This window comes from Oculina patagonica, chromosome 12 (assembly GCF_052425735.1).
Source record: "Oculina patagonica isolate OP01 chromosome 12, crgOcupat, whole genome shotgun sequence".
In the NCBI taxonomy this organism is placed as follows: domain Eukaryota; kingdom Metazoa; phylum Cnidaria; class Anthozoa; order Scleractinia; family Oculinidae; genus Oculina; species Oculina patagonica.
In genome coordinates this window covers 27,294,799-27,308,061 of record NC_135769.1, presented here as the reverse complement: position 1 = coordinate 27,308,061, position 13,263 = coordinate 27,294,799, and the positions used below count along the sequence as shown (strand labels likewise).

General features: G+C 39.9%; 2 protein-coding genes across 2 annotated transcripts; one reads left to right on the top strand and one right to left on the bottom strand.

Moving 5' to 3' along the window:
• The first annotated feature begins 1,965 nt into the window (after positions 1-1,965).
• LOC144632821 (uncharacterized) lies at positions 1,966-5,225 on the top strand. Its single transcript, XM_078491561.1, has 3 exons — positions 1,966-2,675; positions 3,653-4,136; positions 4,591-5,225. The coding sequence occupies exons 1-3, from the start codon at positions 2,317-2,319 to the stop codon at positions 5,209-5,211; spliced, it is 1,464 nt and encodes a 487-aa protein (XP_078347687.1). The 5' UTR covers positions 1,966-2,316; the 3' UTR covers positions 5,212-5,225.
• A 158-nt stretch (positions 5,226-5,383) lies between these two features.
• Positions 5,384-12,464, bottom strand: LOC144632832 (uncharacterized). The gene is made up of 10 exons (XM_078491574.1): positions 12,336-12,464; positions 11,835-11,936; positions 11,362-11,451; positions 10,360-10,543; positions 9,406-9,482; positions 8,275-8,393; positions 7,443-7,552; positions 6,532-6,689; positions 6,069-6,240; positions 5,384-5,509 (listed from the first exon to the last, which is right to left on the bottom strand). Exons 1-10 carry the CDS (start codon positions 12,444-12,446, stop codon positions 5,502-5,504), a joined length of 1,131 nt encoding a protein of 376 aa, XP_078347700.1. The 5' UTR covers positions 12,447-12,464; the 3' UTR covers positions 5,384-5,501.
• Positions 12,465-13,263: the final 799 nt, after the last annotated feature.

The following is a 13,263-nucleotide window of genomic DNA, read 5'->3' as shown; positions in this document are numbered from 1 at the left end:
TCGGCTGAAAATTAAGAAAGTAACGAGTGAAAATATTGTTTTCCGTCTCTGTTGAAAACATACTAAATATGATTCACCAAACAGAATCGGGTTTGTTAGCTTTTGAGAAAGGCGCCGTGATGGCACCGAAAGCTTATGAAAGCTAAAAACATTGATCCTGTTTGGTATATCATTCTGATATTTAGAATTAGAAAAGTGCTTCAAATTTGGTTGTATTTTGATTGTAATTTTGTTTCTCATGGTTAATTTAAACAGCAGTGTTAATACCCTGTGAGACAGATTCCTTTTTTCAAGGGTTCGGTGTAAGTGCTGCTTGGCCTATTTTGTATCATCGATAATTTTTGTACAGTTTTCCTTTTTTTTTTTTCAATTTTAATTGTTCGCATAGCGCGCGTAATAATTTCTTGTAAACTAGCTGTGTAATGCGTGTCCACTTTCAGAGAGAGAATTCGCTGTTTGTGTTGAAAAGAAGCATATCGACTTATTCCCCAGTTATGCTCCCCCCCCCCCCCTGACCAATATCTACTTTGAAATAAAAAAGATATAAAGTTGTACAGTAATGACCTTTGAGCTTGTTGAGTCTTTCTTGCGAGTGGAAGGGTGGGTCTTGCACGAAAGCTGTAATAAAAAGGTTGTATGCTTGGAGAACTAGGACCAACACAAAACTATAGTAATACTTGATACTTCACTATAATTGACAATTGAACGGCAAGCTGGAGGTTTCTATCGGCTGACAGGCGAGGGGCCAAGCTTCGAGTCAACTATCAAAAGTCGATAGAAACCAAGAGCGGACCGTCTAATAGGCCTTATCACGGTTTTCGACGCCATTTTGACGAGTAGGCAAAGCAGGTAGAAATTACAGTGTTTGTATGAGAATCCGACGGCAAAAATCTTCTACAAAAATTGAATTTTGGACAACTTATGAATTGTAAAGTTAAGATTCTAGGTAAAAGTTTTTATTCGCCGAGTCTGAAGGATGTAGCTGAGCTAGAAAGCGTTCAGTTACGTTTTTAATTTCCCATACATTTGTCTGTATCTTTTTCCGCATGATTGACGCTGTTCGCGGGAAAAATTTACAATTCATAAGTTGTCCAGAATTCAATTTTTGTAGAAGATATTTGCAGTTGGATTCCCATACAAACACTGTAATTTCTACCCGCTTTGCCTACTCGTCAAGATGGCGTCGAAAACTGTGATAAGGTCTATTGTTTTAGCATAACCCAGAGACCGATCTATTCAACCGAAAAAAAAAGTTGTTTCTGTATAGTTTTGGCGTGTGATTTCGGCGCGCTCTCAGGGCAATCTACCGCCCTTGCATAGCCAATCAGATTGCGAGTTTGCCCAACAGTCGACAGTCGCCAGGTTTATAGAATCAGCCAATCAGATTGCAGCATTTGCAAACGTTTATGAGTTGATAAGTTGTTGATGAGTTGTTTTAGGGCCTGATTACATGAGCCGGGCTGGCCTGGTTAGCCGGGCTGGCTCGGTTTGCCGAGATCTCGGCACGTCTGTTAAACGTAACAAAAATCAACTTCGCGATTACATGACAACCGAGCCAGCCCGGTTAGCCGAAATCCCGGTATCACGATGCCGGGATCTCGGCTAACCGGGCTGAAAATTTTCCATGTAATCGCGTTCACCGGGCCAGCCCGGCTAAGCGGGCCAGCATTAAATTTCTCTTCCGAGCACAATATCCGACGAAACATTCAATGCTACTCCTTCTAAATAGGATGCATAGGTAAAGTAACCCATCCAGATGCATAAGTGCAAAACATTAACCACCAAATTGCCGGAAAAAGGCGATTAGGATCATTCATGCTCTGATCATTCTTGCTAAAACCGGGCTGAAAGTCATCTCGGACATGTTCTCGGCAAACCGAGCCAGCCCGGCTCATGTAATCAGGCCCTTAGGGTAGAGGCTATTACAAAGAAGGGCTAATACCCCTATAAACGAAGGCCCTGTCGTCGCTACGCTCTTGAACTAAGCGTTGTGTGACAGAGTAGAGGGCTGAAGCCGCAGGAGATTACGCATAAAAAAGAGATCTTTGAGATCAGGAGGGCTTCAAGAAATGGAGCGATGAATGGTTCTTTGTTGTCTTGCAAGAAGAGGACCGCGGCTGTATCACTGCTTGGTAAATTTTTTTATGAGCGTTACTGCCTTCAGTTTCACCGTTTTAATCCATGGTAGGGCGAATTATTTTGAACTTGAGTAATTACCATGGTGAAATGAATAATTCATAGAACGAGGTGGGAGGACAATACACCACGGCGGCCGGGTGATTAAACATCTGTTCGCTTCCAGGGAAAAAAATCACAATGCCAGAGAGCGAAATAACAAAGATTTCTAGAAGCACTGCCAGAGGATTTCTGTCAAGAAACCCTGAGCCTAAATACAAATACATCGAGGACCCAGCGGACGTTGTATCACTGACATACAAGAATGAATTCAGTCAATTTAACGAGAAATATTACGAGTTCAAAGTCTCCGTCTCGCCGATCTTTGGTCGATTTAGCGGCGAGCGAGTGGTTTTCCACTATGACTGGGACACAGTTAAAGTGTCTGTTGAAAATAACTTGGCTTACGTCATGTTTCTGCGGCCAGGGACTTCCCCGGAAAAGTTGTTAAGGTTCTGCTTGAACTTTCTTTATTCAAGCGATGCGGAGAGAATTTTAAGGTAAGGCGATAATTTTTTTTGTCTTTATGCTATATTGATTTTGAACCTGTGTCTCTACAATATGTTATGGTTAAGATGAAACTGGAGAAGGTGAAGACCGTGTTTCAAATGATTCTAGCCATAAATAAAGTCTTTACAGACAATACAAAGAAAACGTGATATACTAAGAAGCGAGCTCTAAAATCGCAGGTTAGCTCTAAAAGATCTTTGACTGTAACATAATCAAATTTGTTGTTTACATCTCTTTAATAGGGGTTTTAATCAAAATTAAATTCATAGCGTCGAAATGAACACATGTCGAAATCAGTCGTAGATTTTGAAAAATAAAACTACTATTTGCGTGATAATGCGTGAAATTGCTAATGCGCGCTAAAATAACGTCTTCAGACGATATGGTGGTCCTATTTACGTGGAGAAGGCAACAGATATGCAACCCCTAAACACTATATCGTTGGCGACCTTTGAGGGTTTTATTTTAATTTTGATTCTGCGCTGTGACAACTATGGCAGGAAATAGTTACTCGGTCTTGTTTGCGCACAGCCATCTGTGCGTGTAGCGTGCAAGACCGGTGCATTAGACTGTATAGTTACGTGCGCTAAGTGCTGTCTTGCGAAGCGCGCACTGTAGGCCGATAATCCCTGTAAAATGTTACTATAGTTTGTCTGCCCTGCAGACTTAACTGTGCGATCACGAGCCTTTGGAGTTAAATTTTCAACAACATGTTTTACCAGCTGCCCGTTTACCTCAGTGAAGAACAGTTCGAAATCTTGAGTAAGTCTGTGGCGCTAGACTAGCAAAATGCCGGCTCCTGTTCCTACCCCTGGTTCCAGCGTTTTTCTTTTCTCTAATATGCAGTACCCAGGGTAGTCTGTTCCAGGCTAAGGGTGAATTTCAATTCCCTATACTTCATTAGAATGTTTAAATATTATACTCTATACGGACCGATATATACCAATATCTAATTTTATTTCTATAGTAAACATGATGCAAACGGCAGCGACGAAATCACCATCAAACCAAGGGTAGAAAGTACTCCTGCTTCTTTGGTAGTGCAGTGTTTGAGGTCAGTGGTTATCAACATGGAAAGTATGCCTAGAAATGGCCTTCAATATCTACCCACTCCTTATCAAGAACTTTTTCTACCAGAGACCTTCATTGAAACCAAATTTAAACTTTGGCCACGCCACTTCCGAGGAGAAAGCACTACTCTGATGGTGAAAAAAGACATGATAATCAGCGAGATTCTGCTCTTGTTAAGACAAAAGTTACGACTTGGAAGCGACTTGGAAGTGCACGTGTTCAAACATTGTCTTCCTTTGGAGGAAGATGACGTAATTCAGGAGGAAAATGGTGCCTATGACTGCGTCTTCGCGTCATCAAAACTGACCACGAATATTTCGAGCACAGCGCGGATTGGGAAGTCTCAGGGTGCCTTGCGTACTACTCAGTCTAATAAAGATGTAAGTATTGCACCGCGTTTTTATAGGAACAGTTCTTTATTGGTGTAAAATAAGCCTGCGAAGAATTCTCTATCTAAAGCGCGAAAGCAAAGGAGAACGCACTAAAGTGGAGAAAAAGGCGAGAAAAATGATGACAGAAGCACGAAAACAGCACAAAGCTAAGGGTGCGAAAAATGGTGACAAGAGCGCGAAACAACAACAAAAATACGGAAAATGATGACTAGTGCGCGAAAGCAGAAAAGGAGCGCGAAAATGATGACAAGAGTGCGAAAGCAGAAAAAAGGGCGCGAAAATGACGACAAGAGCGCGAAAACACCGAAAGGGCGCGAAAATGCGCCCGAAAAGAGAAGAGAAACAGAAACAGAAAAAAGTTGGGAAAGCCAATTATGGGCCGGAGAAGACCATTATGAATTACAACATTATTTTAACTGATAGTTTATTTGCATTATTTCAGGTTATTGTTGCATCACTGGTCGGAAAGGAGATGAAGGAAGCTCATATCAACTTGTCTCTTCCTCTGAAATTTCTAGACATACAGCTGCGCCAGATTTTTCGACTCAAACCTTGGAGTTTTCTGTCGTTGTACCTTCCAGGCGACGACCGTAGCATATTTTACACCGGTAGAACGATTTACACATCTTACGAGGAGGAATTCGCCAAGTTCCTCGTATCAAATGGAAAGAGAAATTTCCCCAAGCCAGACAAAGGCATCGAAACATTGGGAGTCCAAGAAATGTATAAAGAATGTTCCCTTTTCAAGAAATCTCTTCGCAGTCTTGGCTTTCAACCGGGAACTTTGGTGGAAGTTTTTGAAATTACTGGACCGAGTATCCCGGTCATGTATTCTGGCGCGGCAACTAAGGCTCAAGTGATTGACGTGAATCCTAATTGGTCGCTGCAGACATTTTTGTATTACGTCAGAGTGAACACTCCGCAAGCTTCGAAGATTGAATCTATCGACTACGTGAGAGACTGTAATGAAGGCACTGTAAACGATATCTTAAACATGATGAAAAATTTATGGAATAAGCCTGATGAAGGAGGACGACTTGAATATCTTAGACTGAGAAGCTAAATCAAGAGCAAGAATATCAGATACATATCACAAAATGATCCTGGGCCCTGGGCCCTGGGTTCGAACTCGCATCGCTCGATCCAGGGTCCAGATTACTAGCCACCAGTCCACCCTATAACCAGCTCTGTCGAAAGAATTAGACGACCAATATAGGGACAAAGGAAGGCAATACTTTGTTTAAAAAGACGACATTTTAATAAAAGAAAAACTTTGACTATTTTATTTAGCCTTTTCAACGCTTAGACCATCAGAAGGAGATTTTCTACAATAAACGCTTCGGAAGCGCTGGATCATTGGTCTGCAAAGAAAATAGAATGCATAAACATGATTCAGTATGATGTTATGTAGCGAAAGTTTTTTTCATAAATACAATGTCAGCTGGCATATACTCGGTGAACGAGTTAGGGAGTGAATACTAGAGAAATGCATAAAATGACAGCACATGTGCCGGTTATTTTAAATTTAGAATCAACAACTTAACAAGCTTTTGAAGAATGTCATCACGGCACTGTACACTACTTAAAGGAAAGAAAGTAAAAACATCTGTGCTCAAGAGTTTTAACTAATGATGCCGAAGTCGATAAATAACAAAATGCAAGTACAGCGAATTCAAATGTTTAAGCAAGGAAATGCGTAACAAAACAGAAGCACCAATTCTAATGGAGGATCTAATCAGTGGAAAATTCATAAATCAACAAAAAAAGGCAAGGCTGATTTAACAGTAAAGGAATACAATATTAATGCCAATATTTCGAAAGGCACTGCTTTTCTTCTTCAGCCTTGCTTTTTTTCGTTGAAGTACAGCGAGGGACAATTCACATTGCCATCGTCCTGTTATCAAATTATATATTTCTTACCTTCTAGCAGGTGCTGTCGGTCTTCACCTCGTGCTCCTTCTGTCTTTGGCTCAACATTTGTCATTTCAGTATCCACTGAATTAGCACGATTTATTCTCGCAGCGTTGAAGAAGCGATCACTGAATTCCTTCCTGGAAAAGTCCCAGCCTTTGGTGAGCCCGACAAGTATGACCTAAAAACAATTTTACACAGTCATTTGAAGCCATTACCTAAAATATTTTAGCCTAATTTTTATATAAAACAAAAAAGTATTCCAAATCATGGAAACTAAACCACAATTACAAGGCCCGCCCGGGTTTTCATCAGCGAAGCATTGAAGACTGAACGCTATAAAGTCCATACAAACACTGAGCAACGCTCGTGCAACGCTCGTGATTCGTGAAAGGCTCAAAATGTCAGAATTTTTCTGCGCATGAGCCACCGAAGCTACTTTTACCAAAATGGAACAAAAGGAGATTGTTACCTTAACAGCAAGGGTTGCTATAATCAAAATAAGTTCCACTATAGCGGTAACAGCCAGTGCCGCTGAAAAGTCATCATTGACTCCAAAAGATGCTGCAAAACTACTCCTGGCAAGCTGACCCAGCATGCTCTTCACGTGTTCACATTCCTCAATTTCACCTAATAACAAAAGCAAGGCTGGTTTTTATTTCCACCGTTCGCGTCGCTGTATGGCTAGTACCTGACTTTATTATTCAAGAAATATTTCAAAAAGCTCGTATAGATAGACCTATATCAGGGCTTCACCAGGCATTTGCCAAACACGAGAAAACATTTGTTTTCTCGTGTTTGGAAAAACCTGATGAAACCCAGAAGCACGAGAATTTTTGAAATAGTACTTGCAAATAATCCCAGCCACTAGTTGATACTAGTGGTGTTAATGTTTGCATTCACAGTAGCGATACAGCTTGCGTAGCAGGCACCTGTGTAGTTTTGGGGCGCTCATTTGGGAAACGCGAAAGGTGCGAGAAGGCCACGCGAGGAGAAGAAGAGAAGACGCCGCCTAATACAAACTTACAATATCGAACAATAGTTCTAAAGAATTTTGGTGTTTTTTATGAGCTATATCATAATTAGTTCACAAAGAAGGCCCTATATAGAAATACTCATAGCTTTAGTGCTTGCAACTTTTCCCGCCCTCTCCACGGCACGTAACTTGTTTGTTTTCTGTGTTTGCCACTTGTAACCCGTGACATGTTTTCCCGCGCTTTCGCTTGCCACTGGTCAAGTGTGTTTTTCTTTGGGCTCTGTATTATTCTATTTTTGAAAAGCAACATTTCCTTCCCCTTCTAAACGGTTTTGATAAAGTTCTTAACTACAAGAAAAAATCTATTTTTAAACTCGAAATACAAATACTTGGCAATTAATTCTCACCATCCATAAAGTCAAACTTTGTCTTCTTCACAGGAGTTATAACTTCACGACACACGTGGGATATTCTAACAGAGCATTTTCCTCGGTAGTTCAGACTCGAGGCTCCTGAACTGTTAAACGATAAAAATGAAAAAAAAAAAACACTAATTAACATATATCACCCATACGCTGAGTTGTCAACTAACCAGGAAATTCTATGAATGCTCATTCTGTTTGAACAAGTCTCGGTAGAGGTTTTTTAATAACCTTTTAGGAGACGGCTACAGATTTTCCCTTTAATGTTACGGTCAGCTTTTTTCTACACCATTCGTCTCTCTTAATATAAGGGAACAATATGGTATGCCCACGTATTTCTTGCTACTGCTTTGCTGAATCAGAGCACACTTTTGCTTCCTTTATTTCCTAACTACTGGGAGTGGAGAAGAGTTGGGCCTTTTCTCAGTGCTCAAAAAAAGGGGTCCAGAGCAAATCGTTTCCAGCTCTTCGAACCATGCGATCTTTCAACAAAAAGAAGGGAAGAGACCAAACCTACTGCCACCTCTTGACCTTCTTTAGACCGGCAACGCAAATTCAATGCCAGTCAATAAAAGCTTTGCCGAGTGTCCTAGAACAAGAGCAAGGGTCGCATAGATACAGTTCTGCTAAAGGAAACTACATTGCAAGTAAATGTATAGTCAAGCCCCCTGCCGCATATGACCTAAGATTAATATAAGCAAATTTAAAATAGAAGAAACACTCTATTTTATCACACAAACCACCACTAAAGCCGACGGTTTTCATAAAATCGTGTGTCTAAATCACTTTATTTTGTGTTGTCTGTTTTGTGACTTACCAAGATAACGGGAATTCAAGAGTCCATTTTTTACCCTTATCAAGCTGCTTGTACATATCGTCTTGTTGTAAAGTCAATACCACTGGCTTGCAGGTGGAGTTGATCAGGAGAATTGAAGACTGACAGCAGAGATCAAAGAAAGGCTATGAGTGATTAGTCTCCACAAGACAGGAAAATATCATCAATAACGAATTTTTAAATGTCAAATTTTTGATGTTTCCTCAAGCTATCAAAAGGGAGGCGCTATTGTCAGTAGTGTAGCATTTCTGGTAAGCTTGTAATTCTACTGGTCCTCTAGTGTATCATAAAGACTCTTGGTTTTAGGCCATGGTAACTTGATTAAAAATATAATACAAACAGCAGTGATAAACATTATGAAAAATCGCATTTTACTAAACTTGACGTTTCTCAGTAGTGTAGCAGTTGCCATTGTTTGGGGGTGGGGGTGGGGGGCTGGGGTTTTGTTCCGGTTGTTTGTTCTATTGTTCACTCGAAGGCTTACGTGCGGTGCCATTCATGCGAGACCTTGCGAAGGCTTTCTACGCTACCCGCACCCTTTGGTAAAGGTGTTGACCTAAGCATGTTGATACTGGTTCAAATCTTGCCAGGATCATTATCTTGTGTTCGCTCCAGCTAGGGGTACAAATGAGTACCGCTGAATTGTTGGCGTAGGACACTGTTGATAATTACCAGAAAAGGACTAGCAGCCTATCAAGGGGAAGTATTTTTTCTAAATCGGATCGATTGCTACTTCGAGCAAAATTTACGCGGTATTCCCTCGTCAGTACCTTTACTATAAATATGACCTTGTGTAGTTCACTTTTTCATTCTATTCCTCACTTATTCCTTAAAATTCGTGATCTGTCCAAAGTGACTAAGACATCACACAAGATTCATGATGAGGTTTTTCTTCACATTACGTCACGTTGCGTTATGAGGGAAAGTTAATTATACGTTACGTTATATTTTGTTACGTTACGTTATGCAATGTTACGATATGAAACTTTTCGATAAAAGGTTAAGGTCGTGATATGATTCGATGAGGTAAGAAGGCTGATCATAAAATTACCCAAAAATATCAAAAAGTATGATAAATACACAAATTTTAAAAAAGAAAGTAACGTAACCCACTTCTCCCTTGTTGTACAGATTGAACTGTTTGGCTCTCAGAGAGGTTGACTGTGAAATTTCCAGCTGATCCTGTTGATCTAAACACAGATAAAACTATATCAGCGGTGTCCGCCTGGAGGGCTGCAGGGGAAGGGAAGGAGAGAGATCCTGGGAACGAGATTGCAGTATTATGTAAAAAATATAATACATTTCATGAAAAATTCATGTTCTCTCTCTTCTAAGGCGATCTTTAAAATGGCGGAAATTAATTTAGTCTTGCAAACTCATTTATATATACGATCAACTATAGTGACTGCGTCCCTAAGTAACTGTTGCAGATGAAAGGGGAAGTCGTTGGCCGACTTGCCAGATATTCTAACAGATTTTCGTTTTTAAAAACGTCAAATCTCGACAAATCCGTTTACAGACATTCGTGTGGTTGGCAAGGCTGGCAAGAGTTGCCAAACAACCTTTCAAATTGTCGGTAAATGTTGCGCCCTGTAAATGCTTCGTATAAAGCAGAATTCGACTCATTTCCTTTAATTCAAACTCTAATAGCACAATAGCTAAAGTTTGCAAACTTTTTCTAGTTATCATAACTGTTTTTATCGGGTGGATCAGGGACGTCACCAAAAAGTTGCTTTATCTTTAAGATGGGCCGATATTCGATTCAAAATATTCGATACGCCGATGTTTTGACAATTTTAAAAAGTATCGATACTTCCGAAAAATATCGCACTTTCGATACGTTTTCGATACTGCACACCTGTACTGAGCCTTCATGTCCGTTGTTTGGCCAGACAAATTGCGTGACAAACTAATGACGTCAGGACGGAAATGACGTCATAATATCGATGTCGAGAAAAAAGGCAAATATCGTATCAATATCGTATCGTTTTGAAAAACTTGTATCGGCCCATGCTTATTTATAGTTTGCAAAATCTCAACAAAATAAACTCTTATTGCTATACTAACATTTAGAGCACTTGTAGTAAAACATTCCATTGGGCCAAACGCTGATATTAAATTTGCAGGTGACCAGGCTGTGTTCGTCCTCATTCCATGTGGACACTTTACATTTGTGTTGGCGCACGCTCGAGTCCTTGTGGTGCGAATCTGATGCAACAGCGATTCTGAATGCAAGGTTACGTCTCCTGCCCTGAAAATGAACGAAATTGTTTTCTTAATAATTTAAGACGAGTCTTTATTTGTGGAATTAATACTTTTTGGTGTTTTTTTTTTTTTTTTGCGATAGAAGGATGGCTTCTCACTTAAACAACAACTGATGACATTACTCTCTCCTTTACAAGGGCTTTTTAGTGTAAAATCTGCGAATACTGAAGTTCGCGCGCACTTTCCTTCCTTTACTTATCTCTCTTTCCTTGGGAACCTTAGCGGACAGAGATGAACCTAGCTCTCAGTAGTAGTTATTTAAGACTCATATACAATAACATGCGCTTTTTAACATTTTTCAGCTCGTTCGACTGGGCTGAAACTTTCTCCTTGTAATCGACAACTTAAAGTGACATGGTCAGCATTGTCACGATATTTTACAGGTAAGTCATTTTTCTGGTTACTTCCAAATTGAAGGAAACCTCAAAATAATAGTTGGAGTGTAATGTAGGAAAACAACAAAGGAGTAATCAAAACCCGAAAATAACCATGGATGGTTTCGTCTGACGAAGATTAAGACGGATTACGACTGAAAAACTTGAAAAAACTGGCAAGTTTTTTCAAGAAGAGTTGTCCATGACTGAGCTCCTTTAATTTCAAGGGGATTTGTTTCAGAAGCTGGGCTGAAATCACCGCCCAGGCTGAAATTCACCATGTAATCGGCCCCTTACTCGTATACTGTTATCGATTTTCATCGCCGATTTCCTCTCACACAAATATTAATTCGGCCTTCTCTTGCACCTTTTACCTGCCCTTGAATCTCGAAAGGTAAATAAAACTGGAAAACTTCTTTTAACATCTTACCGCAGAAACTCTTAAAGATGACTGTGGCTCATGGATTTTGTTCATCGTGGGACATTGTAAGGCCACTGACATCTTCTTTGTCTTCTTTGCCTGTTGGAATATAGGTAGCCTTGTTCTCATTCTTAATTCTTTTGATCAATCTAAGAATGTTATCTACCAACAGCAAACACCGACTCACAGTTTCCAAAACGGTAACACTTCGACTTCTGATTTTTAAGAATGCGCTGGACCATTTAACAATTAGTGGTGACCTAAAATAAGGTGTACCTTGCACCTTTTTAAGCTTTCTGCGCGCATTGGGGACCTTAAGGAAATAACGGTGTGTTCTAAAGAACTAACTATTTGCAGGGCTGAAAGGTGTTTTAAAAATTAAAGCCTTTAAAAATTGAAAGCAATGAAAATAGTCCCGTAAAACCTTGAGCAAAAATAATGAACAATATTTACAAACAAATTTAAAATAAATGTTCGCTCACCGCATTGTGAAGCTTGATATTGACATCCGCAAAATGTGGATCATCTGTGGTCTCGAACTTCCAATGTTTGCAATTTCTTATTTCTTCTGAAAGTGCTCGACGCTAATAAATCAAGAATAAAAAACGCTGCGAAAAAGGAAATAATTCTTTTGCTTGTTTAATTTGTTCATTTGACTGTTTTTTTATTTTTTTTCTAATGAGGGTAACAGAGTTCAGAGCATCCACCGAAATACGAAGTCTGTTGTGAAACGGACATCGTTGCGTAGAGCCAATCAGCAGTGTTTGCATATAATTGCACGGTTTATAAATCGTTTGCGCGCCTTTTTGGTTAGCTCCCTGACCGCATTTCTTTTGACCTTGCAGCTTAGAATGGCGCTATATATTTTCAGTTCATATCGCACTCAATCGTATTGCTTTGGTGTCTCTAAGCACCAACCAGAAAATAATGAATGTAAAACTATTTGTTAAATGGCATTTCAACTATTTACGGAAGACACTTACCGATCGCAGTTTGTGTTTAGCTCGTAAGCCAGGATATGAAGTGGCTAGTGATAAGGAAAGTGTACATGTGAAGAGAACTATGAAAAGTGCGGCTCTACTCCAGCAACTCATTCTTTCGTTTTCCCAACTTGCAAAAAGTGACGTCATAAACGTTGACATTTATTACGTTTTTCTCGCGCGCGCGCGAGAAAGTGACGAAACTGAAACAAGCACGCATTACTGGTTAAGGTCATTGCCCCGAAATAAAACTGAACATAGATTTTTAACCAAACTTCGCCTACTGGTTTATTACTTCAAGGGAACTTAAATTTTGAAATAAAAAGGGGGGTCACCAGATTCGTTTAGGAGCAGGAAGGCCATGTATATTCCATATAATTCCTTTATAATTCCACTGCGAGTACTGGCAAAGTACACTTTTTTAGCGATAATTTATTTACACATGAATTGATCTGTTTTCTTTTTACAGAAAGAATTTGATCGCTACACCCAAAATATGAGAAAAAATTGATAGGTCACCAGGCTCGTTTAGGAAAAAGTGACAATTTACTTCTCTCGCGGACTAAGCCGCATAGAAAAAAGCCACCATTTTGTTGATGTGTGTGCGCGCGCGCTAATTACGCGTAAAATTCTGCGCAGTAAGGATGCGCAATGCAATACGGTGTTCAGCAAATGTCCCCCTCCTAGAGCGGCCTTCGGATATCTCCACTCTGACGACACAAAACTAACATGCCTTCTGAATAAGGCCCGGTAATACGGGCAACATTTTTGTTCAACTTAGACTCAACTTGTCTCGCAACATTGTTGCATTGCAAGTTAAACGTGTTTTTGCCCGTATTACTACCGCGCGCTCAACTTGTCTCGCAACAAATTTCAGTGTTGCAAGTTGAAAAAAATTGTTGCAAAAAGTAGAACTCGGTTCTACTTTGTG

Excerpts from the sequence above, each read along its gene's own strand:
- LOC144632821 (XM_078491561.1), top strand. The coding sequence starts at position 2,317 with ATGCCAGAGAGCGAAATAACAAAGATTTCTAGAAGCACTGCCAGAGGA. Across the intron at positions 2,676-3,652 it reads GATGCGGAGAGAATTTTAAG|TAAACATGATGCAAACGGCA; the intron begins GTAAGGCGATAA and ends TTATTTCTATAG. Across the intron at positions 4,137-4,590 it reads CTACTCAGTCTAATAAAGAT|GTTATTGTTGCATCACTGGT; the intron begins GTAAGTATTGCA and ends GCATTATTTCAG.
- LOC144632832 (XM_078491574.1), bottom strand. The coding sequence starts at position 12,446 with ATGAGTTGCTGGAGTAGAGCCGCACTTTTCATAGTTCTCTTCACATGT. Across the intron at positions 11,937-12,335 it reads CTAAACACAAACTGCGATCG|CGTCGAGCACTTTCAGAAGA; the intron begins GTAAGTGTCTTC and ends TTGATTTATTAG. Across the intron at positions 9,483-10,359 it reads TTACTACAAGTGCTCTAAAT|ATCAACAGGATCAGCTGGAA; the intron begins GTTAGTATAGCA and ends ATCTGTGTTTAG.